At 41.4% G+C, this 27,740-nt stretch overlaps 1 protein-coding gene across 1 annotated transcript in view; it reads right to left on the bottom strand.

Annotated features, from left to right (window-relative positions):
• The window catches only part of LOC126409158 (unconventional myosin-X-like), a 159,682-nt gene extending 137,724 nt beyond the window's left edge, over positions 1 to 21,958 (bottom strand). The window contains exon 1 of the mRNA XM_050075114.1: positions 21,516 to 21,958. Coding sequence (XP_049931071.1) covers positions 21,516 to 21,536 — 21 coding nt within the window. The 5' untranslated portion in view covers positions 21,537 to 21,958. The remainder of the gene's footprint in view (positions 1 to 21,515) is intronic.
• Between the last annotated feature and the right edge of the window lie 5,782 nt (positions 21,959 to 27,740).

Here is a 27,740-nt window from a genome sequence, read left to right as displayed (position 1 = left end):
CATCTGTTTAGCTCACCTCTGGCCCGCCTATATCAGATACACCGATGTGATTGGTGCAGCTTGGCTTCAACAGCATGGGTAATGAGCATCATTACTGATTGCCAGAGTGACTCGCTGAGCAAATTCAAATTGTGCTCTCGTGAGAACTCTGGATTTCCAGGGAACAAAATCCCCCCAAGGCGTTCTTGAGATGTCACATTCACAAGAATGAGACAGACAAGGTCACAGTGACCCTGACCTTTGAATTATGACCACCAAAAACTAATTAGTGCATTGTTGAGTCCAAGTGGACATTTGTGCCGAATTTGAAGAAGTGTGTCTTTGAGATATCGCACACAAACCGTAAACATGATGTCTCTAGCCAGTGCAGAGGTATAAAAAACGTTCTTTACGTTCTTTCATTACCTCTCTATATAATAGTTTTTATTGTTAGTGGCGGAGTCCGCCATTCCCTCTGTGGGATACAAATTGCCTATATGCATGAAGGAATTTAATCAGCACAATTTTATCTCATGACATCTGCCTCATTGCTTACTGTTGACTCCTTACGACAAGCTTCTTTAAGTTACCGCTGACACAAACCAAACATTTATTATTGCTCGAATTTGTGGCAAACTTGTTGTTTTCTCAAACTCTGCTCACTGCTTCTTTTGATACAACCATTAAACCTCCTGTCGCTGCTTCACAATTATAGCTTTCCACTGACCAAGCATAGTTAAGGTTTTATTACGAAGCAGCTGCAACTACCTGTAGCATTAGTCACCAATGTTAGTGACTGTTAATGCTGCGTTCCAGACAAATCGTAACTTGAAAATCTCTGACCTCCTACTAGAAAAAGTACAATGAAAGGACACTCAAAGTTGGAGTTCCTACTTGTAAACTCAAATCCATCAGACTTCATGTAGAAGCTGCTGTCATGCATGACATCACACAGCAATGGCAGCACACATGGAAGCACACATTGTAAATGGTAAACCATCAACTAAAAGGCAACATAAAGTATATTTCCCTGTGTTTATGATGTATGCTTAAAGTCATACATGCTAAACTGATGTCAAAATATGTCACCAATGTTATTATGTAGTGGTTGCAGTTAAAAAAATGTTTTGTTTATATATACACGGAAAATCAATTATGTGTAAGCTTGCCAAAGAAACATCAGTTTGTCACGGTCAGCAATGTTTTTTCTTAAATTTGGCATCGTTCACACTTGGAGGTCAGAAGTTGGAAATTTCAACTTGGAGATGCCAACCTTCAGCTTTTACTGGAACACAGCATAAGTCTTTGGTAGGGTTGGGTATCCTTCATATCTGAACCAATACTGCTGCTGGATCCAGTACCTTGAATTTGGTACCAGTATCCAGCAGTACATTTTTATGGTATTTTGCTAAAAACCAGACGCTGAAACTCTCATGGCAGATCATGGTGCAGTGATAATTTTAGTTTGTTGCCAGCCTTGGAGTTCTGTTGCTTTCTTCCAGGCTTCAGGGCGCTCTGCAGCCCTTTCACCTCTTGTCTAAACCCAGTGTTTTCATCCAGATGCACTCTCGGATGCTGAAATTTGGTACCAATGAATTTAACGAGAATCGCGTCACAGTAGTATCGACTGTCCAGTCAGATGATACATTTAAAAGTAGCTGGTTTGGTACCCAGTTCTTGGTGCGTAAAAGAAAAACAGACCTACATAAAAATATGGATGCTTGGGTACTACAGTAAGTATAATAACATGGCTGAAGGTGCAGCTTTTGGCCCAGTCCGGATTGTGATGATGTTAAAACTAATGTCATTTTGTTGATCAGAACATCGATGGTACTCCAGTGTTGGGTAAAAATTTCAAAGCAGAATGAGACTTTTCTCCTAGTCGGGTGGATTCTATTCAATGTAGAGTTGCTGCTAGACTTAGCAGTTAATTAAGTGCTCTTGAGCTGAACTTCATACCAACTTTTCTTTACTTTTCTTTCAGCTGTTCTGAGAAAATCCAGCACTCCACCTTCCTACATTCAATCAAAATGAGATTTTCCTCTTATCCCATTCAGGCCTCACTGACCTACATTTTCATGCTCTGCCTTTAATTTCTGAATGACCAGTATCTTGAACAGATCTGAGTCTAGGAAACAAGCCTTGATCTTCAGGTATAAAATCCCTTTGAAGCAGCTTGGCCCACTAAACTGCAGAGATAACCTTATTTATTCTGGCTCGGGCTGTTTGCTCAGTTTAGTGTGAGAAAGGCCTGATCCCAGGACACGCTTTAACCCTCAGAGCTTTTAACTTCCTCTAATGACTTTATGGCTTTTTTGGAAAAGTGTCAAGTCACTGAGTGCACTCGCGAAGACAATCTAATAATTCTGGTGGCTTGGCTGTTGAAGAACTGGGTTAAGTGGTGAGGCGAGGGTTGAATTAGAATTACTCTGTAGTGCATGAGTAAACAAATGAAGGGGGTTATTTAATCACAGGAGACCCCAAAGTGTTTAAAATACCATATTTCACACAGACTAATGGGGAAATTGTCCTCTGGGATGCACTCAATGGTACACGCTACAGAAGAGAGGACAGAATTGATGGTTACGTGAGTCTTTCTCAAGGGCATTTTGCCACAAGGGACACAACCTCTATCAAGAAACTATCAAGTTATTGCCATTAAAGAGAAACTAACTAGAGCTGGGACAAATGACCTTAAAACATGCTTTGTTTCAAGCTTGAGAAGGTCAATCTTTGTTAAACAACGATGCATTATTTGATATGAATCAAAGATGTAGAGGAGAAAGAAGAAATGTCTCAATGCTGCTGAGACTATAATTTTCAAAATGCGGCTCAGCATTAGGACGATGGTCCTGTGTTAAATGCTAGATGCATTTGTGGTTTAGGAATCATTTGAAACAGAGTCAAGCTAGAGTCAAGTTTAAGCCATCAACCCAACAAAAACAAACTGTTTATTCAAGGCTCCTCACAGTATAGAGGGGTGACAGCAGGCCAGAGGACCATTAAATGATGACTAATTGACAGTGTCACTGTAAATCAGACCTAAAAAAATTCTTACATTCTCTTTCTTTACACTATGCCTGGACCAGGAAATCACTCTAAGATGTTCGTCTTAAGTCTGAGTATCCCAGGAAGCACTGATCTCATGATTGGTCAAGAAGACATCCAGGTGGGCTGGATTTGGTTGAAAGATGCTTCTAGTTTTGACATCTAGGTTACTTAAAAGTTGACAGAACAGTCTCACATTAAGGTCTTTTTAGTTGCTGTTCTGGAGCTTTTGACTGTATCACAATGTAGATGTGTTCATGTTCAACTCTCTGACTTCTCATCCATGTTGACGTAAAGTCTGAGATTTAAAGTTCATCCTTGACCTTGAAAACACAGTTGAATGAACACTTAGACACTACTTGTTTAAACAACCCAACCATGTCTACATTCTGGTGGGTACGTAGGACTGTTTCCATGTTGAAATAGTCAATAAAATATATGTGTAGCCTACAAATCTCAAAACTCTCTCTTGAACCAAATTTAGCTGAGTTTTAACCCCAGATGTCTAGAGTTTGTTTTTTTGACTGCTATTACATCAGTCCTTGCTGGAAAGTATTAGTCTTAACTGATGTTCCTGAAGAGGCAGAAATCTATGCTCTTGCTTAAAAGTATTTCGGAGTCATCTCTGTACTTGACATTCTCCAACATTGAACCCCTATTCAGCATCCTCGGCTTGGACCGCTTTGTAAATTCTGAGGGTGAGATTCAGCGGTCAGGAAACAATGTTCTGAAGAGACTGCGCTCCGCCTCGCTCTCTTCAATGCTACAAATTCATTTCTTACTGACATGAGACCCTACTGTCTAAATGAAGCACTCACAGACTTGATAGACTGGTAGTGGCGGGGAGGGAGAGCATGACGGGCTGATGAACATCTTTTCTCTCAGCTGTGAATGACCATGAGGCTGCAGTGAGCTGTCTTTACAAGTTGTTACTCACTCAGTGCAGGTTTTGTTCAGAGCAACTGAAGCAGGTTTATTGGTTGATTCAACTGCTCACTAACCAATAAAGCAAAGGGCCGTCACTTCTTACTCACCACAGAACAGAATCACTTTAGAAATAACATAATGCGGCATCTGATAGATGAGTTTATCTACATTAGTCACTATTTCAGGGATGCAAATGACCGATTGTGTCCTGGACTAAAAGATGGTCAGTGGTGGAGGTAGTAAAACTAGACCCACTACCACCAAAACTTGAAAATACTCAATTAAATGCCCTGCATTCAACTGTACTTAAACTTAAATGGAACCTATTGTGCTTTTCCTTATTTTCTGTTATATATGTAATGTTACGATTTTGGATGTTCTTATCAAACGTGACAAAAGTTTCAAATAATGAGATAAACGTATGTAGAGGTAATCCCTGTGAGCAAAACCTCAGGCTTTCAGATTGTTCTGAATACTCTGTTTCCAACTGTACACTGCTACATGTAGCTACATGCTAATATCAAGGAAACATCTAATCTTGGTTGCTGATGGTGTAAATAGTGTCATATCATATCCTGCTGATGATTTTTAACAAGACAGTGCTGCTACAGTCATTCCCCATCTGCAAGTACTCTGTTACACGTAGCTATGCTAACTACAGTTGCTGATGTTGTTAATTTCTCCAAGATTTCCAATGATATTCCTGCTGTAACATGTCTATTTGTGTTATAAGCTTTTATTGGTGATTTTTAAGGGGATAAAGTGCTGCTATACACAGCCATTCCCCGGCTGCAAGTACACTGCTACGTGTAGCTACATGCTAACATCAGGAAAACATGAAATCTTGGTTGCTGATTTAGTTATTTTCTTCAAGATTTTGTATCATATTCCTGCCGTAACATGTCTGGTTGTGTTTAGAAGCTTTTATTGATGATTTTTAACCGGGGAAATTGTGCTATGCACAGTTACTGTCTGACTGCAAGTACAATGCTACATGTAGCTACATGAAGACATTCGGGAAACATGTAATCTTGGTTGCTGATGGTGATTTTTCATGGTAGAAAGTGTCACTATACTCTGTCACAGTCATTTTGCTTATGCAGTGATGGTGCAGAGACACAGAGCTGAAGAAGACTCAGAAATGCTGACCAATCAGAGCAGACTGGGCTTTTTCAGGTGAGGGTCCTTAAAGAGACAGGTGCTAAATTGAACGTCTCAGAAGGTGAATACAGCACAGCAGGTGTTTCAGAAGATGTTTCAGCAGAGACAGGATGAAGAAAATAGTGGAAGAAAATGGGAATAATAAATATACAGATCTTGAGATACTTCCCACCTCTGTGAATAGGAGTCCAAACTTTGCTGCTGCCTTTCTCTCCTACAGCCAAGGAAACAACAGCACATAAATATGTAATTCCAAAAGTTATCTCGATCACTAAAACCACTACAACTCTTAATGGAGCTGAGGAGACGCTCTGATTGCCTTTTTGGCTCCATACTGCGCAGAAAAATCAATCAACCAGCTCATTAAATGAAATAATGACTCAAGTTTTTCCTAACAGCCAAAGTAAAAATAGTCTGATGTACCACTGAGTCCTCTGAGGAGTCCTGAGAGGAGGAAGACCTGCACTCTCACAAGGTAACGGGATCGCATGAGAAGCAGCTAATTACTGGAAATGGATGTTTGGTTTTTCGGGTCGTGCCTAGCCTGCACTTGTGTTGTTTTATGTTGCGTGTGTGTTTGTGTGGACGGTGGTTTCCAGGAAGCTGCTGTCACCGCGGAGTCTTAGGATCAGATAACCCCCCTCCTACCTCTCTCCCAGATCTGATCAGAAACAGAGCTGCATGTATCTGACACAATATCTGATGTCTTTTGTAAGTTATGACATTCCCACAGTGCAAATCTCTCTCTAAGATTCATTATCCAGTGACAGTTGGCTCTCTAAGCACAGTCCAGCGCAACATTCTGGTCATTAAAATGTGTGTTCAGCTGTCGGCCACAGAGCAGCTACAGTGGGACAGCTGAGGGTTGAAGGCTTTGCTCAGAAGCACTTCAGCAGTGGTACTTAATGAAGTGGGATTATAAACAGCTATGAATACATATTTTTCCGTGATATGCCTGTCTCAGTCACATGTTTGAGACCTGAGAAACTAGCCATTTTACTCAATGATAGCACTATAGGGTCCCTTCTTTATGCCACCTTTGCATTTTTACACAGAACCAGACAACAGCAGCATCTTGCCGTTCCAATGCGTGATTTAAGACAGCTTGTCAGCATTGTGGAATCAAAAGAGGTGTGACGGGTGTACCACAATAGCGTCGGCCTCAAGTGTGACATATAACATATGCGTTGGCAGCACATTTTAAACAATAACAGTGGCATAACAATTATTTACTGTCCCTGTTATATGGCGACTGTTCTCATCCTCTGCTCGGAGGGTAAGAAGCTCCAGGACCTCATTGTTTTCCTAATCTGCAGACATTTTCAGCGGCTGTTCTTCTTCTTTGAGTTAGCCACTAACTGCTATCGGCTACTTTTAAATCTCCCATGATGGGTTAGACGCATAACACGCCTTTGAAATGTCACACCCATGCTGTCCATGGTCCAATCCTGCTGGCTGTCTTGTTTGTAAAGGTAAGACAACTCTGTTTCCCCATTCAGTGACTGTGCGTTTTACACAGCACAGCGAGGCAGAATAATGGTGTGAAATTCCCGCCTTGAGGAGTCAGTGTACACGGGGCTAAAAACTCTTGATTCAGTCTAGATTTTGTGCTCAACACAATCTGTCCCCTAGTCCAAGTGGTTCACAAACATTTTGTGCCCAAACCCCTAAAATAATTTTCCAACCCTTAAAATTAGGAGGGATTTAAAATAAAAAACATCTACCTTCATTAAACATGCAAGTATCTTTGAACACCACATTTCTCAACTGTCGTTGAAAACAAATTAGACTCACACAGCACACAGACATGTGTGACCAAACACCTGCCGTCAGACAAAAAGTACTTTTTTTTTTATTTGTCTGTAAAGCTAGTTTGTTGTGCCTTTTCAAGGAATGGAAAATGGAGACAGCTTCCTTCTTGCAGGTGTTTAAAATCATTACAGTGTTTTGTGGGCCAGGTGATTTTTCTGGACGGTTATTTTGTGGGCCAGGTGCGTGTGTGTGTGTATGTGGGTATATCAGGCATTGTTGTGTATGACAAGTGTAAACTGCCCTCAGGTATGTGTGAATCATAAATTACAACACACCAAACTACAAAACAACCTCACACTGTTTCAATGCACACTTCTTTTGTCAGGTGCATGTTTGTCTGGCTCGCTCTGACAGGTGGGACAGAAAACCCAATGTGTGCAGCTAAGAACACACAAATCATGTCCTGATGAAACCAGGCAGCAACCCCTGGGGCTGAGAAATGAAGCCAATGAAAGAAATGAACAGGTTTACACCCTCTATCTCTATAGCTATTTTCAACATTAATTACAACTGTATGGGGGGTGAATTTTTATAGAACTCACGAATTACACTTCATTAAAGTTTTAAGTTACGCATATTGAAGGATGAGGCCAATTGAGTCTGTTTTAGTCTATGAGTCAGATCCACCCCTCACTCCTCCACAGCTCCACCCTCATTCAAATATGGACGCTTCTGGCTCCAAAAACCAAGACGGAGGCTTCAAAACGGGAGTCTACGAACCAATGGTTGACGTCACAGTATCCGGCCATTAATTTATTTTGTCTGACGGAGAAACCTGTCCCTGTCCCTGACACCTGTTTTTTTTCAGATGTTGGGAAGTTTTTTCTGATTTCTTTGCTTGGTTTTAAGCGCTGAAACAATTAGCTGATTAACATAAATATATTTGCCAACAATTTTAGCATTAAATTATTTTAGTAATTCATTAAAAAGTAAGTCAATTATTGTAAAATCTCTGGTTCCAGCTTTTCAAATGTGAGGATTTGATGCTTTTCTCTCCTTTTTAAAAAATATATCTTTGGAAACTGACTAACAATTTGGTTTGCAGTTTGTCTGACAAAAGTTATTTGCAGATGACACCCTGTTCTCTGAGAAACTATAATGGGTATTATACAAAACAATTAATTAGAAAAAAATTGAGATATTGAGTGCTGATAAAAATGCCTTAATTCTGGCTTTTTTCTTGTTTCATTTATACTGTTTTTTTATTTTAATTGCTGCTCTTTGTTTAATCATTTGTCACCTGCTTTGTGGCACCATCACACTGTGAGTGCTTTCACCTTATATTAATGCATTTCAGACACACAGATTCAGCAGCAGCACTTGTAACAGCAGGTCTGATACAACCCAGATCAAAACACTCGTCTCTCTTCAGCTGCCTTCAGAGTGACACCCTGTCAGTGAAGATAAATCAAACCTGGTCGGATCCAGAAACTTCATTCCTGGTTTTAATTGACCATTTCAGCAGCGGGGAAGCACGACCCAGCAGGACGCTGAGGGATTAGTGTCAAGAGAGCATCTCAGACTCAAACCCATTCTACGGGATGTTGAAATATTGCCTGTGCAGCCACCGAACCAAGAAATGAGCTCTCATGCAGCGGTTAAAGGTTCTCATGTTACTGCAGAGCTGTACAGTACAGTAAGTGCTTGGTCAGGTTGATATGTAGACATGTCACCTACAGGAGGAGTGACAGTTTTTAACATTATCTTAATGCAGTTTCTGCTTTATTACACAGTAACATGGGAGGTCACACAGAGGTCGGGTGACAGCAAAGGTCACGAGCTGCGTCTGAGCCTACACACACTTTTTACCTGAGTGAACACACTCACCTGACTTTGGCTTTATATTGTTTGGCAAAATTATCTACCGCATTTCACAGTCTTCATCAGAGAATGAGGACTAAGTGAATCATGAGAATAACCACAAAGGAACTGCATGCTCAAAACACATGCTGAGAGCAGACCACGACAAACTCGAGCCCAACAAGCAACAACAGATGGACGCATTGACCTGAATGTGACATTACTTAGTAATACCAACACAATGTCCAGCTTTACACTAAAAATGTTAACTAAACACCCTGTTTTTTTAAAGCAGCTCGACATACTCGACTGGTAACTCAGTTTACATCGACAGTAAATGCAAATAACTTTGGTCTTGTTGAGAGATCCGTCTGGCAGGGCTTTGAAGCTGAACTTGCTGTTCAAAAGATGCCTGTCTTTATCCATCTCTGCTCACAGAGGTTTGTTTCTGCTAGCCATTCGAAACATTCCTGCCGCATTGCTTCCTTATTTCCCAAACTATGGGGTCGGCCAAGGGTCATAATTACAGAAGGTCCGGCGCTACTCACACATCAAATAAATTAGTGAAGTTAAAAGGGTTGACTTTGACAGCCCAAGTAGAAATTTTTCTTTATGTTATTATGTAGTTATATTTTGGCACAAAAACACTTGGCTGCGGTTGGTAAAAGATTATGTTTTGGCTTACTCTGTTTTAGTGCCAAATCATGGCCAGAAATGCTGCCAATATACCACTAAAAGATACCTGTTTTTCTTGTTTGTTGGTCTGAAACAGTGGTCTGCAGCTTGGCAGCCCCCCTCCATCTGCTACAACTCCCCATGAGAGACTACATGTAATCAGAACTACATCATTTTAGAAACATTGATGTGATACGTGTCAAGAAGCTGTGGTCTGCAGAAACGTACAATGCCAACAGGCAACTGGGCAAAAAAGTTATCATTCACATTAATCTTTTGGTTAAAAAAAATGTAAGAAAAATGCTTCTCATGCGATAAGATGGCTGCATTTTGTCTAAAATTAATCTAAAATTTCCTGCATATCACAGTGTTAATGGTAAGACACGAGCCAGGCCTTCTGCAGATCATGTCATGAACACACATGTGGAGGAGCTGGAGAGAGTGAGAGGTTAGGAAGTGTCAGGATCCAGAGGAATGTTTAGAGCCTTCCGGCAGGAAGTGGAGACTTTATAGAAAGCCAGAGGAACGAAAGAGGAGAAGAGAACAGAGGGAGAGGAGGGCAACGGAACAGGGACGTAGAAACCAAAAGCTGCGGATGGAGGGAGAGAAAAACTGGAAAACAAGGGGCAGAAAAACTTGATCAACAAATCTGCTGATTGAACTAAAGACTTGGAGTAAAGACACAGCTTGAAAGGCTTATTAAGAATCACTCATGCAGAACTAAATGATCGAGGACTGGGATGCACTCGAGACATTTTTCCTATTTTCAGCGCTGACTGGAACCACAACTATGACTCAGCAGCAACTGCTCATCTGACTCTGGATAAAATTGATTTTTACACAGATTGTATTTTTTTTCCAGTCTCGTGCATTTCTTCTTTTTTCACTCTCCATATCATAAAAGGGAAAAGACGGAGTTGGAGTTTTACATCTTTGTCCTGAAACTCAAGCAGTTAATTTTCTACAGACACCAACTTTAATCAATCAATTTTCAATCAATTTTATTTATAAAGCCCAATATCACAAATCACAGTTTGGCTCACAGGACTTTACAGCATGCGACATCCCTCTGTCCTTAGGACCCTTGCAGCAGATAAGGAAAAACTCCCCAAAAAAGAGTAAATAGGACTGGTCCGAGCACAGAACCTTGTGGAACTCCAAAACAAACTTTAGTACGTAAGGATGATTCATTATGAACGTGAACAAACTGAAAAGATCAGATAAATAAGATTTAAACCAGCTTGGCCTTTTAGGCCAATTAAATGTTCCAGTCTCTGTAGCAGAATTTGATGGTCAATTGTGTCAAACAGATCTAATTAAACAAGTACAGAGACGAGTCCTTTGTTTGAAGCAATCAGAAGATCATTTGTAATTTTAACTAGTGCTGTCTCAGTGCTATGATGCACTCTAAATCCTGACTGAAATTCCTCAAATAAATGAATTATATAAATTATAAATAAATAATAAATAAATAAATTGTCTCCAGCACTATATTTGGCTCCTGATTTTGACTTTTTGGTACATTTAGTAGAATCACAACTCTTTTGATCACTGTCGGTTTCCATCTAGTTCTAGTAATGACACTGTTTTGAGAACTTTACAATGAAGTTTTGGCCAAACAGGTTTTAAATGAAAGTGTGATGAACTCATTTCATGTCTTCATTTGTCTAAAATGGCATTAAAACATGTTTGCCAGAGACTGCAGCATCCAGCAATTTTGGTGTTCTGCTACCATTGTAGATATCAAGGTAACAAGCTTTGCTCTCATCTGTTGCAAGATGGCCGATGCGAAATGCAACATAAAACATGCACAGTAACATGTAGAAATATTAGACACCTACACACAATGACAAGACCCAACAGACTCATTCACTGCTGTACTTAGGAGAGCTTTAAAATCAGGCAGAGAGACCAATTCATGTAGCGTCAACTCTTATTGAAGGCTGTCCCTTTTTTCCATCTCTTACATCAGGGTGTCATTTTTATAAATTGGCAAAAAAACATTTCTTTTTAAATCTATTGTTGGTGTTCTTTCATGTTTTCATTCTAGAAAAATGGCTCCCAATGAGTATTTTTTTTTGCATGTATAAGGAGATTGAACACTTTACAAAATTAAAATAAAGACAATTTTAATGCTAATCCTGTGACCCTGATCCTCAGACTAATGTGTTCACAGTCAAAACATATGTGAGAGATCAGCCTTCACCTCATTCTCATCTGAACCGCACAATGCCTGACCTTGCCGACCACGACAGCCTCTTTATCACACTACATACATTAGGCTGCTATTGTGGCATCTAAATCATGGATTAACCTACAAACCGAATGAGACAAGAACCTGGACGACAGTGTTTTGGAGCACTTTAGAGATCAAGACAAAAATGCTGTCTTATCTTGAAAGAGGTAATCTCTCAGTATGTGAATGACAGTGATCTGGTCAGGCAGGAAGACGCGGAGTCAGCCATGTTGGTGCCGGCAGCTGGTGAAGTCTAGTTAGGTTTATTGCCCCAAGACACACAAAATATTTTAATAAATCTGACCACTAGAAGTCCTGTTAGTTGCCCTGTTGTGAGCAGTTTCATGAAGGAACTATTTTCTTTCTACCAAACTACAACCACTGACTGTATGATTGCGCAGAAGGAGGCGTGCATCTACTATTGGGTAGTTCAGTAGAGAGAAAATAGTTCCAACATGAAGCTGCTCATAACAAGGCCTGTGGTTTATCTTGAGTAACTGGGTCATGATTTCTGGAAAGAGACACTGCTGTTGAGTTTTGCTAATGTAATTTTTTTGGGCACTTTGAGCACCACAAGCCGAGTGCCATTGAGTTCCATTATACTGGAGAGAAGGCAGACATCTCTAAGGCCGATATCTCCAACATTCAGCAGCCCACAGCAAAACAATCCAGACTGATGAACAGCACTACAGGAAAGAGGAAAAATATGTGGTTTTGATTTTGAGTTGAACTGTCCCTTTAAGTCTATGAAAGTCCTCCACTTGAAGTCCAATGTCTCACTTCTTGTTTCACTACCAGGCAGAGCTGCCTTTTAAAATGATAAATTTAAATCTGAGTTTTGGTGCTGCACGCATTCACCGCTGCAGCCAAAGGAGGAAATAAAAATAAATCGTTTTCCTGTCTGGACCGGGGTCTGGAACTGCAGGCCTGAGACTTTGTTTGATTTCCCACAGTCAGAGTTGCCCCTCTGCCCTATATACAGTCGGCTGAGAGCAGTGAAACCAGTTTAAGATGGAGTGCAGGCGGTGTTGGCTCACATCCAGAGTGTCTGCCTCCTCGAGAAGGTGTTATTTCAGCAGCAGCGTAAAAAGGCCTCACCAGGCCAGCAGCTGAGCTTGGCTGGCTCGCTTTGGGTCTTTTTCTTTTTTTAACTAAATGTTAAAGTGACGTGAGAAATAAGATACCAGCTCTCTATATGTGACTCTGGAGAAGAATGTTTTTGTTACAAACTTAATTAGAAATATCAAGGCAAGGAAGCAAGACTGTAACACAGCTCTGAATTCAACTCCGAATTTTACACTGTATGCCCAAAAGTTTGTGGACCCTGCTTTTCATGGTTTGGCTTTAACCCATAAAAGCTTTAAAAATCTTAATGCAACAGCAGCTATAATATTTTATATAATATTCCTCCAACTTTATGTCAACTTTGTTCTTTTTTGTTACATTTTAAAACTGCTCCTGAACCCAAAGCTAGGTCCACTAACCCTCTGAAACCTGGATCGACATCACTTTTCTTGTGCGCCTTTCAGATGCCTTTCACAAAAATTTAAACCAGTGAACGCTGAGAAAATCATTTTGATTTCTTCTGTAAAGCGTGGGGAAAATAGCAACGAGCAATTTGGCAAGAAATGTTCCGCAAATAGCAGGAAATTAGTAGATTTGGAAAATTATTAAAAATAAGCTAACAAAGGATGTCCAGAAAACTATATGTATAATTATCATAACACTACACTGAAAATTGTTTTTTTACTTTCCTTATTTATTTATTTATTTGATTATAAATTATTTATTTATGTAGCTAATTTTTAGGTAATTTTCTTGTTTTTTTTTCTAATTTCTTGCTAATTTTTGGGTCATTTCTTCTCCAGTTTCTTTCCATGTTCTTGAAAGAAATAAAGTCAATTTGCTTGGTTAATAAATAGTTAACAGACCTGCCATCATATTCAGAATCCTCCATGCATAATTCGCATGTTAGCAACTAAACCGTCTTGACTACAACTGAGCAACTTCAGGAGGGTCATGAGATGGGGTTTAAAGCTTTGGAATTTCAAAGTAAGTGGAACTTGAGTTTAGAATATTTATCAAGTTGCTGTTTTTAAGGTCAAGAATGAACATTTGAGCTTATTTACACACTATGCTCGGGTGTCCACACACTTTTGGCCACACAGTGCATCTCCAAAATGTTTTATTTTTGGCGTTCATTAGTCTGCCATTGATTTTACTGTTTCCTTTTCGTTGCCTTTCTTTCTAGAAAAGACAGAGGTCACTACTGGGTATCAAACGGAGACTCTTAAAACTCTGACTGGTCACTTGACTTGGTGACCTAAAGAAACTCCTGAAGGTGCAAATGCTGCAGACTGAACAACACTTCTGCTGCAGTTACAACACAGTTGTCCTGGTAGGACATTGGGGAGCGGGGGACGTCTGCAGCGCACAAAACGACAAATCTGCAAGCTGTTTAAATTCCTCTCAGTTACTTCTGGCTGCTCCACAGGTGTCAGGTTTCAGCTTTAAACAAGCCAGTGAGACACAGAGGGAGGGAGGAACGGCTCTCACACAGCAGCGTGGCTCGTATATCATCATTAAAATGAAGCCATTTAAAATGGGTAGGGCCTTTGTTTGTTGTGGTGAGCCTATTAATGTCAATGATTGGGCTTTTACTTTTTATGGTTTTAATGAGGAATGCAGGCAGCTGAGGCTTGTGGGAGAAGAAAGCGTTGGAAGTTTCAGGACTGGTATGAAATCTAGAAAACCAGGTTAACGGCTGCAGCAATGTGATTCTTACAGGCTTATTTTGGAAGTATAACTGTCTGTGTGACTTTATTACAACCATGAAGTAGAAGCTCTCAGCGGAGTTCAAACCTCCGAGCAGCTCGTTGCCAACACTGGGCTCAGACTGCCAAAACTGCAGCCGCCGTAACGGTTCATGTTTGCTGATCATTTGTCTTTCAGAGATCATTTTCTAACAAAATAGCAGATAAATGCAGCACAGCTCTGCCAACTTGGATGTCGATAAAGAATATTCCCTCCAGCATACAGACAAAGGAATTTCTGACCTATTGAGACGATACACATGGGTTAAATTTACAAAGATATGAAATTCAAATAAGTAGTAAGTGAAACATGACCACAGCCTTCAAGGTTCTATATGGGACCGTCAGAGCATTTACATAGCAGCAAATTACTATCTGCTATGTGAAGATCAAGTAGAGTAATGGCGTCCTGAGTAGAGAATGAAGTCACACTATATGTGTGTGTTGTAATCTGAGCTTCTCTGTGGTTTGTCGTGGTAAGCCGGTCCGGCCACACTTGCATGTATTCAACTGGCGAGCTCATCGCCCCCACTTTGCACTGAACTCGGTTACCACTGATATTGGGATGGTGTCTTGACAGAAGTCTAGCACCCAGCAATCAGCACTGTTGCCACTGTTTTGTACTGTTTACGACTTTGCACCGATAGCTGCTGGCTGCTAGCTTCACACATATCTTCCCCCCGACAGCACTGAAGATCTATACAATCAGCCAAGTTTCAAGGTGGACACCCAAGGTTAGTATCACCAATTCAGGGTCTGAAGTTTTGTGAGGTCACAGTGACCTTGACCTTTGACCTTCAACAACAAATTCTGATCAGTTTATGCTTCAGTCCAAGTGGATGTTTGTGCCAAATTTGAAGAAATTCCCTTAAGGTATTCTTCAGATATCACGTACACAAGAATAACACGGATGCAAGGACAAAGTGACCTTGACCTATGACCATGAAATTCTATTAATTTCATTGTTGAGTCCAAGTGGATGTTTGTGCCAAATTTGAAGAAATTACTTCAGGATGTTCTTGAGAGATGCAAGTTCAAAGTGACCTTCAACCACTAAAATCTAATCATTTCATCATTCAAGTGAACGTTTGTGCCAAATTTTAAGAAATTCCCTTAAGGTGTCACAAATATATCGTTTTCATGAGAATAGGATGTACAGACCTGTGGACAACCTAAAAACATAATGCCTACAGCAACGGCCATCACCAGTGTGGAGGCATAAAAAAGTCAAACCCCATTTTCAATGCTATTTATGGTCAACACATCTGACTCACATTTGACTTCGACACATGACCCAAACATTTATCAGTTATTGATAAATGTTGTTTGGGATTTATTTGGAAATACAATAACTATATACCGAACAACAAGGTCTTCATATTTATACATAGTATGATGTGTTATTGAGTAACACATGAGCACAGGTGTGCACTGTGCAGTCTTTATTAGCAGTCTGATCTGAGGCCTCTTGATCCTCTTATTTGTTATCTGTGTGTCTGAAACACATTTGTCTCGACTAATAGCGATCACTGCAAACCCACACCCGAGGCAACCCTGCTCTCTGATTGGTGGGCAGGTGAAGCCGACCTTGCACCACGCCCACCAGTTCAAATAAGAACAAACCCTGTAACCCTCTCTATACCAGGCTCAACCGACTCCACTGTGTCAACACACACACACACTCACACACCTTTAAACACACTGCAGGTCCTGCTGCCTCAGAGCACAAACTGATTGGTTGCTGTTATTCATTTCATATCATAAAAGTGGATATTGGCCAATCAGGAGCACCCATCGACCACGATCATTCCCTCGTGCAGCCTCGAGGGTGTCAGACTGTTAAACCTGAATGAAACTTGCCTCGTCCTGCCTCCAACAGCTCCTGGTTTCACTGGAGAGTTTTAGTGTTTCAAAATGCCTTTAAAGAGAATTTTCCACTCTGAATAAAGCCTTAATTTTTGTTGGATCCCGTTAGCGTGGTAAACGGGGTAAAGTACAAAATACTAAAGTTTGGGGTTTTTAAAAGGTCAGTTTGATACAATAAACAATATGATGTGCCAATATTCCATATATGGCGAAAGTGGTTTTCAAACTGCATTTGGACTGAACCAGAATAATGGCATTTCTTCATCATCTGTTTAATGACCTTACTCGTGCTTGTCCTTTACACTTTAACTAAGCTCCTGTTTGTGCAGCCTCTCTTTGTATCCTGTAAAGGATGGAAAGTGATTGTGATTGTTGCTGGACAGGAAAACCAATTCATGTTTCAAGAAAGTGACCAAGTGATGAAACTCAGCAGTCTGAGTGTGTAGTCAGACTCTATTTATAGCCTCTGGACTGACTCTGGTCCAGACTGTTTTGGCTGCAGCTCAGTAATTAGAGACGAGAAACCTCCAGCTAAAGGATGTGTCATTGTCAACACATTCATGTCTTTATAGTTTGAGACGATGTGCTTTGCTGTTTCTCTTCAGCACATTTCATTTAAGTGAGACTACTGGGACCAAATCTCGGACTTCTTCCACTTCTGAAACACTTTGAGAACTCAATGGATCACATTAAAAATGCACCAATAAGGGAAAAAGGAGACATTTATTTTAAGTGAAGAGATGGGATATTAAGAACAAGGCTTCTCTTCAAGTGAACCACAGTCAGTTCAATGACTACAGACACAGCCAAGTGACCAGGAAAATATTTCTAACCCAAGGATTCCTTACATCAGGAAGTGGAAGGGTTGCTGGATGGCGTGACACCTATGAGACACCTGCCAACCTGCAGACCACTGTTGGAGACAAACAAACAAAAACACTGCTTGATTTTTGGTGACCCTACATGGCGTTTCCACCGCTGTTTAAGCCACCAAACCTGGGTGTTTTTCAAAGCACATCACTGTGTTTCCCAGTGGCATCTGTATGTACCAGCCACATTTACGCTACCAAACTTGGGTGTTTTTTAGTGACACATCACTGTTTCCCAGCAGCGTTCAAGCCACCAAACCTGGATGTTTTAAATGACACATCAATGTCTTTCCAGCAGAGTTTGCAGAACCAAACCTGGGTGTTTTTCACTGACACATCACGGCGTTTACCAGCCACGTGTAAGCTTCCGAACCTGGGTGTTTTTAGCAACACATCACTGTGTATCCCAGTGGTGTCTGTAGCACCAGACCTAGGTGTTTTTAGAGGCACATGGCGGCATTTACCAGCAGTGCTTGTGGCACCAAACCTGGGTGATTTTCACTGACACATCGCACCGTCTACCAGCCGTGTTTAAGCCACCAAACCTGGGTGATTTTAGTGGCACATCACTGTGTTTCCCAGCAGTGCTTGTGGCACCAAACCTGGGTGTGTTTTACCGACCCATCCCTGCTTTTTCAGCAGCTTTTGTGCCAACAAAAGTGAGTGTTTTAAGCCAGGATATGCCTACCCAAAAACAAGAGGTTTTTGTGCCTAAACCTAACCACGTTAACCATAGCATTGATGAAAAAGTTTTAAAGTATCTGCTACAAAATGATGTACAAATGTAATGTATCCATCACTGCCAACAGTTATTGTGGTGATTGGGTTGATCGACATCAGGTTCAGCCTCCTGATTTCTAAGGCAGAGAAATGTATAACAGACTTAATTTCACTGCTTAGAGTATGAGGTGTGGAGACAGGTGAGAGCAGGCAGCAAAACAAAAGGTCTTGCAAACAAGAGAGCACATTTAAATACAAAGCTTTACTGACATCAAATGTACCCATGATGCTGTGTGGGTGTGAGTTTGCACAGATGATGAGCAGTGTTTTGTACACAGTGAATTTACTGAGGGAGTAAACCAGTAATGTTCAGGTGGACGGTTAAAGGCTCAAAGCGTGCTATCAACACAGCCTTTGTCCAGCCTCAGACACTGTGGGACCCTCATCCAAACTGTCTTCAGTATAAATATGAAACACTCCAGCTTCCTTCCCAGTTCAAATTCCTCTCTCTGCTCACACTGTTGGCCTCCATCTGCAGCGGCTGGAAGCTGGTTTACTTCCTTGTCAAATGCCCTTTTCCTTAAAGACTGGGCTCTTTGTTTCAGCTGCGATTAGCTGGCAGATATAAAGGCAGGCAGGCCGATATTTGAGACTATTGTGCACGCCTGCCTGCTTCTGGCACTCAAATATTCCCCCTCTCTCCGAGACTTCCAGAGAGAGCTCAACAGCCAGATGTACCGTACACTCGTCATGAGACCGGCACAACTCTGCTGCAGGAGAAAAAAACCCTTAAACCTCAGAGTGTTTGTTTTACTCAGCCTGAATGCTCTCACGAGCGCCTATGAGTTCAGTGAGTCTTGTGACCTTTGGCCCTGCATACCGCTGAAAACCTCACTGGATTTTGAAAATCCGCAAGCACCAATGAGAAAGCAGGGCAATCTTTCAACCAGGGAGCAGGACTTTTCACAGGCTGTCTAACCGTTACACCTCTACCTGAAGAGAAACCGGTTTTAAATCGCTCACAGTGTCATGTGTTTTTTTCTGTCAGCAGATTTCAGCTGCCAATCATTTCTCTTAAAGGCTCGGAGTCCAATAAGGAAAATAAAAACATTCAGGAATGACTCAGGTGTTGCTGCCGTTACCTGGGTGATGTCATCAGAGAGGTGTGGGTCGTGATGTTGTAAATCGACCACAATGACTGCTTATTTGTCGTGAGTCATAGCACGTGGAAGATTTACACAGCCAGAATGCTCACCTGTTAGACCCACATAACTTCAATGTTATTAAGTGGCTGTACATTATATGATGACAGGATCTTTCCAGGGGAATAAAAGCATAGTTTACTGCTTTTTTGTCACCAGGAAGTCAACTAAGAATCATTGTATTTTATTTTTTACTTCCTATATAAAGATACAACTCTAAAGGGGTAGTTCTGATTTTCTGATGTGGGCTTTTATGGTGTGCTCATCATCCACAGACAGTATATTACGTACAGTAGATGTCAGTCAGCACGCCTCCAGTTTGGAGACGCAGGCTGATGTCTGACATGGAAGCTGAGCAATGAACTGTTGTGGAGGGGTCAGCAACAAAACATATTTTAGCCACCTAAAAAAAAGTTCCATGAAAAAAAAATCAGTATCAGTTTAAGTGTATACTATATTTGAAATATTTTCAGCACTTTATCTTCATGTCAGACAGTGATTTACAATGAGAAAATGGAGCCGTTATATCGCTCTCTTCAAAGCCAGATTCCATTGAGAAAAACAGTGATTTAACACTGCTGAACACAGGAGGAACACGTAGTGATCCAAGTGTCCTGAAGCCCCGACATAAAAAGTTGTTCATTTGAACTCTGTTTTTAGCCTCACTGTAGCCTGTAGCTCTAACTGCCTCTCTGTGCACCGCGCTCACGTGTGTGCACTTGCGCCAGACCACTTGGATCACTACGGACGAGCAGTATGGAGATATTTTGTGGTTCCAATTATGTGTTTTTGGACGTTTGAATCTGGGGCGCCGTCAGCCTCCATTAGGTGGAGTTGTGTTGCTACCTCCTCTCCCCTTGGACCTCCACAAGTGATGTGAGGACTCTAAAACCTAACCTGAGCCTCCCTCGGCATATGGGTGAGTAGATAATGGCTGAATTTACATTTTTGGGTGCACTATCCTTTTAAGTGGTGAAAATACTCTCAAAATGGCGTACACTTAACCTGATAGTGATTTTTTTAGGTGACTAAAATATGTTTTGTTGCCAACCCCCTCCAAAGCAGTACATTACTTGACTTCTGTGTCGGACTCCAGCCTGCTTCTCCAAAGTGGGAGCATGCCGACCGCCATCTACTGTATGTGATACACCAGTTATGAATATGCACCCCATACAACCCCGCTTCAAAGAATCTGAACTGTCCCTTTAAAATCAATGGGGAAGCAACTATAAAACATAAAAAAAACTTAAAATTGTTCACCCCCATTTCCAAGAGTCAAAGCTAATGTCTTCAAATGTCTTGTTTTGCCACACCAACAGTCCAAAACCAAAAGATAATTATAGTTTTCGGTCACAAAAGACAGAGAAAAACAGACAAATCTTCACAATTGATGAGCTGGAACCAGATGTTCGTCATTTTTTCTTGAAAAGTGAGTTAAACAACAAACAGATTATCAAAAAAGTGACAAAAACTTAATCAATTATTAACTGACTAATTGTTTCATCTCTTTAGATCCTTTTTCAGAGAGATAACAGCATCAATAACTGCTTTTCTGTTGAACAGAATAGATGGAGTGTCTGTTGCCTTATAATGAAACAAACAGAGAGCAGCTTTCAACACAGCAACACTGGATGGATGCATCAAAGAGTCCATGCCAGCCTCATGACACAGAGGATCCCTGGAATTAAAACCCCAAACTGTCTTTCATCATACAACCATTCAATGAGGGCCTTCCTGCTGTCGTCTGACCAATCAACAGCTCCCTGTGGATGCAGGTTCAGACTTCTATTAATAGCTGTAGAGCATTTTTTGTCTTGGAGGAAACGAGAAAAGAGGTGCGGAAATACCACAGATCCACAGGGACCCCGACCCACCCCCAGTCTGCCCGGCACAGACCCTCTGATATTCTTGTGATACACCTACAGGGGTTTACAATGTGTGTGTGTGCCATTCTGTGATGAGTTCAGGGCTCATTTAAAGTTCTTTATGACACCCTTGCTCCTGTAAAATCCCTTTGACATTTCAATGGGAAGTCCTCATAGTGAGATTATGTTGGCCTCATTGAGCTTAATTGTGTTTTGTCACATTTAATTTCCATGTAATCACCTTTTGTTGCTCAGTAGTGAGTTTATCCTCAATTTACTGCACTTTATGGTATTTGGATTCTTATAACATAACAATAGTACACCTACAACAAGTGAGTGTGTTGCTGATATGCTTCATGAGTTGTTCCCATGTGTTTGCAGCGCATGTTTTAAGATGTTTTAATAGATACAAGCATCCTAAAGTTTATTATAGGAGTCATATAAGAAAGAAAAGTCTAATGCAGCCGAGTGCATCAGTGTGAAAGCGCCTGAGAGTGTCCAACATGTTGCATGAATGAAGCAGCAGAATGAGGACTTCTTACCTCCGTGAAGAAATTATCCATCGCCCTCGTTATTTTAATCCCCGAGGATTTACTGTATGGAAAGCGCGCGTCCGGTCAATCCACCTCATGTGTTGTTAGTGAGATTCCAAGCACAACAAAAGGAAGCAGATCCCAGAGTTTCAGTCCATGATCTTCCTCCTGAGCGTCTGCAGGATGGAGGACAGTCAGCCAGTCACTCAGTGTGCAGCTACAGTAGTTAATTTACTCTTTGTCTCATGGGTTACTGCTCCAGCAGAGACAGCAGGAGTCCTCTAAAGAAAACTTTGGGGTCTTCTCCTCCAGGAGCGCAGACTCCTCTCCGTGCGGCACTCTGGTCCTCACGTCAGTCTGGTGTGGAGGTTGGCTGTTTTGGTCAAACGTGCAGCGGGAGAGAATAAACGGGAGGCCGGTCAAACTTTGGAGAAGCTCCCTCAGTCAGTCACTTAGACCGGTGCACAATAATCCTGAAGCTCCACCCTCCACGCCCAGCACCTCCCTCCTCCTCCTCCTTCTCCTCCTCCTCCTGCAGCCCCGCTGTCTCTCGGACTCCTCCTGCTGTCAACATGCGGAGCCCGGAGCTGAATGAGTGACAGACTGAAGGTGATGTTTGCAGGTGAAAAGCTGTGGAGGCAAAAACAAGACACCAGTATCTGATTTTTATTTTATTTTTTTATGTTTTTACACACCTCTGAATTCACAGCATTGAAATTTAAAAAAAATGAAATTTCTTGATTTACAATTCCAAAAGCTGAATTTGATTTTTTTTTTTTTTAATGTTTACAAAGTTGGATTTAAAAAAATCAAGTTTCAGAATTAAAAAAAGATTCAGATTTAAAAATAAAATGAATAAATAAAATAAAATAGCAATTGGAAGGGCAGGGTAGGCAATCGAGTCTGAAAGCAATGCCATTGACTTCTGGCCTATCAGAGCACAGTCCGTCAGACATGTGATCCAAGGAAGCAGCTGGAAACCAAAGGAATATAGTTTGCTTTGTTTATGAGCGATTGATTGTATCAGCTGTTGCCATTAGAACATTTTCAACTTGAATTTTAGGATCTAAATCTCACCAATCAAATTTGAGCAACCTGAATTTTTTATTTTATTTTATTTTACTTATTTTTATTTATTTATTTTTTTGGATCTGAATGTTGAAAAAGTATATTCCAAATTCAGCTTTTGGAATTGAAATTAAAATATGAAATTTCTTGATTTGCAAAGATGTAATTTCAGCACAAATAAATCCAGATATGCTGTTTTCGAAGTTAAATATTTCAGTTCAATGAAGATAAGATAAGATACTCCTTTATTCATCCCATAGCAACATTACAGCAGCAAAGGGACAGTCCAAACAGGAAGCATCAAGCTGAAAACACGCCGGCACCGCCGTCTCGTATTATGCAAGGCACATCAAGTGCCGCCCATAGCACACACGGGACGCATCGCACTGCAGCTCATCAACTGACAACGACGCAGCGTTATTACTACTTTTACTGAAAGATCTGTATCTCTTCCATCTCTGCGTTACCTTAAAATCATGTGTGGACAGTCCCTAAATACACTTGATATCTCATCTGAAGAGCCGATCTCCAGAGCTATGACTCACCAAGCAATATCTTGCCCATAGTCTTTATAATGACAGGATTGTGGGTCGATTAGCACAGGATATTTCTCAACCTCAACAATGAGTCAGCAACAAAGTTCTCTTCATGCATCCGTGGTGAGGAGAGGAGTCGAGCTGCCATAGGAGCAGAGAAAAAGAGCTGCTACGGGAGCTGAGATGTACAAGCAGAGAGCGAGTGGGGGAAAAATATATTTAATTCCGGGAACGGTGAAGCTGGAAATTGGACCGTGGCATGAAGTCTGCGGGGTGGCGCATCCAGGAGCACCAACGCGTGTCTAGCTGCTGCTGGTGTGGGGATGTACATAGAAAATAATAAGGGTGTATTTTTTGACGCACAAAATTTGCTGCTGGTGTGTTTTTGCCTTCAGTAGAATAAAAACACAAAGCAATATGTATCAGTAAAAAGAAACACAGAAGAAGAACAGAAGTCCAGTAGATGGATGAAAACAATGGAAGATTTAATTTGACAGCCCTGTCAAGAGGAAGCTGTAGTTCAGGTAATGTTTAAGGTCAAAGATCAAAGAGACTCAATAACTGACAAAACTGATTTGAAATTTAGATAAAATTTTAAACTTAAACAGCTGCTAAATGGATCTTGAGGTGAGACTGTTTTTGTCAGCTGCTGTTTCCAAGTTCAGAACTCACCTTTGAACCTCAGCCTTCACACAAACCTGGGTGAGAAGTCATTAAGGTGCTTGGAGGAATGCAAATGTGAACATACAGTCCCAAGAAACTGTGCAAACTCCATCTGCTGATGTAGCTCAAGATCTAAAAGCTCCTGAACAGCCACTTGCAGTGAGACTGTTTTGTCAACAAAATACATTTTGATGTTGGAGACTTGGACAGAATTTCAGGAAACAAGTGTTATTTTTATGTAGCCTTGACTTTGGAAATCCCAACACAAGCTCCACTTACTGCTGCCGAAATAAACGTTTACATTTTTTCAAAACACTTCAGAGATTTGAAAGTGACACAATTGTCCGGTAGTTCACTGGAAGCCTGAATGATGTCGAGGGAGGTTTATATCACACAGAAACATTTACACAATAATGATGATGAATACAGAAGACTAGTCACGGTTAGTTTTTCATCCATCAAACTCTCATTCAGCCAACAGTGTGTCATGTTGCTGCTCAGGAGTCGGTTTATTCTTTGTTTTTGGCTTTAAATGAGAATTCTTTTAGGGCCGGCTCAGTTTTGTAAACATGACAAACTTTTGACTTCATTTGAATTTTACTCAAAGCCTGTGACTTGGTGCAGGGCAGCCGTCTGTACTATCACAGAAAGAGTTATATAGTTAAGTATCAACATTCCAGCTGTGCGTTAACAACACAGAGTCCTCATGTCTACTTCAAATGTAGGTGTGTGTGTGTGTGTGTGTGTGTGTGTGTTTCCCCTGCACCCACTACAGCACACTGACCCCTGCTGGTTTGGGCCCCAGGGCCCTGTGAGGCATCCATACTCATCATTTGGGACAGAGCAGGGTTTATTCTCCTGCACTGAATTGACAGTGTACCTACCGCGGGTCCTATAGCCTCGTTTCCACTGAGCAGTCTGGTACAGTTCAGTTCAGTACGCTTTTTTCTGTCTCCACTGTGAAAAGTTGTGGATGGTACCAATAGAACCGTTCCGTACCGTCCCCATGTTTGGTCCCCCCTCTGTNACTTTTAGTAATGAGTGGATCTTCAAGCCTTTCAAAATATATATTGATTTCAACAGCATTATGTGAACTGCATATATTCTAATCCTCACTCTGAGAAAAAAAAAAAGCATCACGGAGCGTTGTTCCTGTGGGCTACAGTAACACTAAACCCCTGAGCTTGCCTGAGAAGGACTAAATGCACAAAGCTGCTATTTTTAAATATCCCATGGAGAGAGACTCTCACTGCAGCCTGTTTTTTGTTCTGAAAATGTGGGCGTGCAGCCTCGTTCTGTGGACGATAAACCAGGTGCAGACTTCCATCTTTGTCACCGCTGATGAGGAAATACAGCGAGTGCTGGACGGAGCAGTGAGTGACAACAACCCCGCCCACATTTAAGAGGACTGTCTGAACAGACCGAGGGTCAAGGTACCATGTCTGAAGGGTTACTGTTGGTTCCAAAGGTACTATACAAAAAGTGTTTGGCGGAAACGGGGCTAATGTAGACACGTATCCTACGCCGTAGCCTGACATGCACTTCTCCAGAAACAAAACTACACGTCACAGCGACGCAGACGTACTGTTTATCTATGGAAACTGAAAACCATTTCCCTCAGTGTAAATAAAGATATAAGAAACAATAAATTGTGAAGACAGTAAAGTCCCAAAAATAGCATTTTAAGTCCTGTGTGTGATTTATCCTGGCGTCATGAGTTGGGAAAACTGATAGCTGCTAGGCTACTTTATGCAATGTAAAATGCTGTAGACTTGTGCTAATTAGCATGTTGTATTTGTGGGGAAAACATGTCTCACAAAAGACAGTTGTTTTGTCAGTGAACCTTGTGCGATATTTTGGAGCTGAATTTCGTAATTTTGTTCAATGTTGTTATGTTTTATATGTGTGTTGGGTGTGATAGTTGAATTAATCAAACTTTACTTCACAGAAACTTAACACAACGACGCTGACACACCATCAAACAAATACACCTTTTTTATAAGTTTTATTTTGGCCACTTGTGTAGGCTACAGTGTCGGCTCTGCATTGAGCCTACACACAACTATAAGTAAGCCTACTGCCCCCTGCTGCTGACTGGCAGGAGAGCAGTAAACCTGAGTGTTGCCCCCTGACCCATTGTCCCTGAATTCTTATCACATACCACCATGAACACAATGGCAGCACACTGTCCACATTTTCCTTATAACTGCATTCAAAAAATGGCAAAACATAAAACCAAGAGAGGAAGGTGTGAAGTTATGTCAGAGCAAATAAACAGTTTATTATTCTATATTTATGACCTCATCACGAGATTCAGGAGGATTCTGAGGTTCTTTTGTGTTCAGATCCTCTGGGTCTGTTTTGAACTTGTGCAACACTACAACCACAGTGTTCCATGTGGTTTTGCAATCCTGTGACTATCAGCTGCTTGTTGAAGAGTGGGAACACTATCTGAGACAGTCACAGGAAAAAAAAGAAGGTTGGGGTTGTTTAAGACCGTGGAGACGGATGTTTGACATCTCAGCCTCAGACAGGTGAGCAGAGGACGGTGAAGCAGGTTTGCACCGACGTTCACTTTCAGCTCATACATGTACGCTAGAAAAAAGTCCATCGAGGCAGCCAAACATATCAGTCTAGTTGTGGCTGAGAGTCGGTGCAGTTGGGTGTGTTCTGGAATCAGATCCCATTTATGGCTGCCAGATTTGGGAGGTTTTGAGGGAGCTGACTTGCTCAGATTTACTGTGGAACCAGCTAACATTTCTTGGTCAGCTTGCACATCATATATCTCAATCTGGTATACAACTGGCAACCAAGCATGCTGAATTAAATCAGGCCAGTGTTGGGCCAAGAATGTTTGGCTAACCAAACTTCATCCTCATCTGTGATGTGTTTGTACTTTGTTTGAAAATCATACCGACTCTTTCCAAAATGCAGTATTTCAGATGTTGAGCAACTGACTGAACATGTCTGGTTCTCACAGGCACTCAAACTGGATTCTAAAAGCACTGGACATACTGTGAGTCCAGGGGCCGGAGGGGTCAGGTGGCCCGTAAACCAGAGCAACTTTTGACTACTAACAATTCATTTTGGTGTTTTAAAGTTCAGTCGAACTCCTTCTGAAAGAACATCCTAACTTTGAAAATGTCACAACAAAGAAGCCACACAGAGACTGTATGAAATAATGGATGTAACTACTGTGATGTCACCCATATGGTGTGTGGACTTCCGTTTTGAAGCGTTGGCATTCTGGCCGTCGCCATCTTGGTTTTTTGGAGCAGAGGTTATCACTGCGAAGGAGTGAGGGGAGGATCTGAGTTGTAGACTGTGGTGATGCCTCAACCAAAACAGCAAATGCGTCCCGTATAAGTTTGCGCCAGTGTTATCTCTGTAAATAACATACTAAGCGTTTCCCTGACCCTTCACTTCCTGTGGGCTGTGTGTGACGTCATCTCGCGAGAGCTTTGCTTGTTGCCGGAAGAAAACAGAGGAGCCATGCTGAGCGCCGCACAGAGTGGCGCTGGTTGTCCCGGAGTTGAGAGTTTTACTGCATCAGTATCATGGCTGCATATTTACCTGATTTCGAGAATGAAGATGAGCCCTTTTATTACAATGGCCGCCCGTACTTATTTGAGCCTGAGTATACGGACGAGGAGCTCCTACAAATTGAAGAGCAGACGAGGATAGAGAGAGAGGGCCAGCGAGCAGACGAGGGTGAAGCAGCGGCTGCACGAACGCGAATCTCTGAGGACTGGTGGTGCTCCTGTGGTTGCTCTGACTCCATGCCCACAGAGGAAGAATGTCTGTGTTGCAACGAGTGGGACCTGCTGCCCAATATTCATGGTCTCGATGTGTCCTGGGATGATACAGAAACTACCAAACGCTGTGTAACTACGTTAGAGGATTTCCCCCCTCTGATCAACAGGGCAGTGCTGGATACCTTTTTTCATGTGCCCAAAATAAATTGGAG

Source organism: Epinephelus moara, chromosome 21, assembly GCF_006386435.1.
Source record: "Epinephelus moara isolate mb chromosome 21, YSFRI_EMoa_1.0, whole genome shotgun sequence".
NCBI lineage: Eukaryota > Metazoa > Chordata > Actinopteri > Perciformes > Serranidae > Epinephelus > Epinephelus moara.
This window is presented reverse-complemented; position numbering and strand designations above follow the sequence as displayed.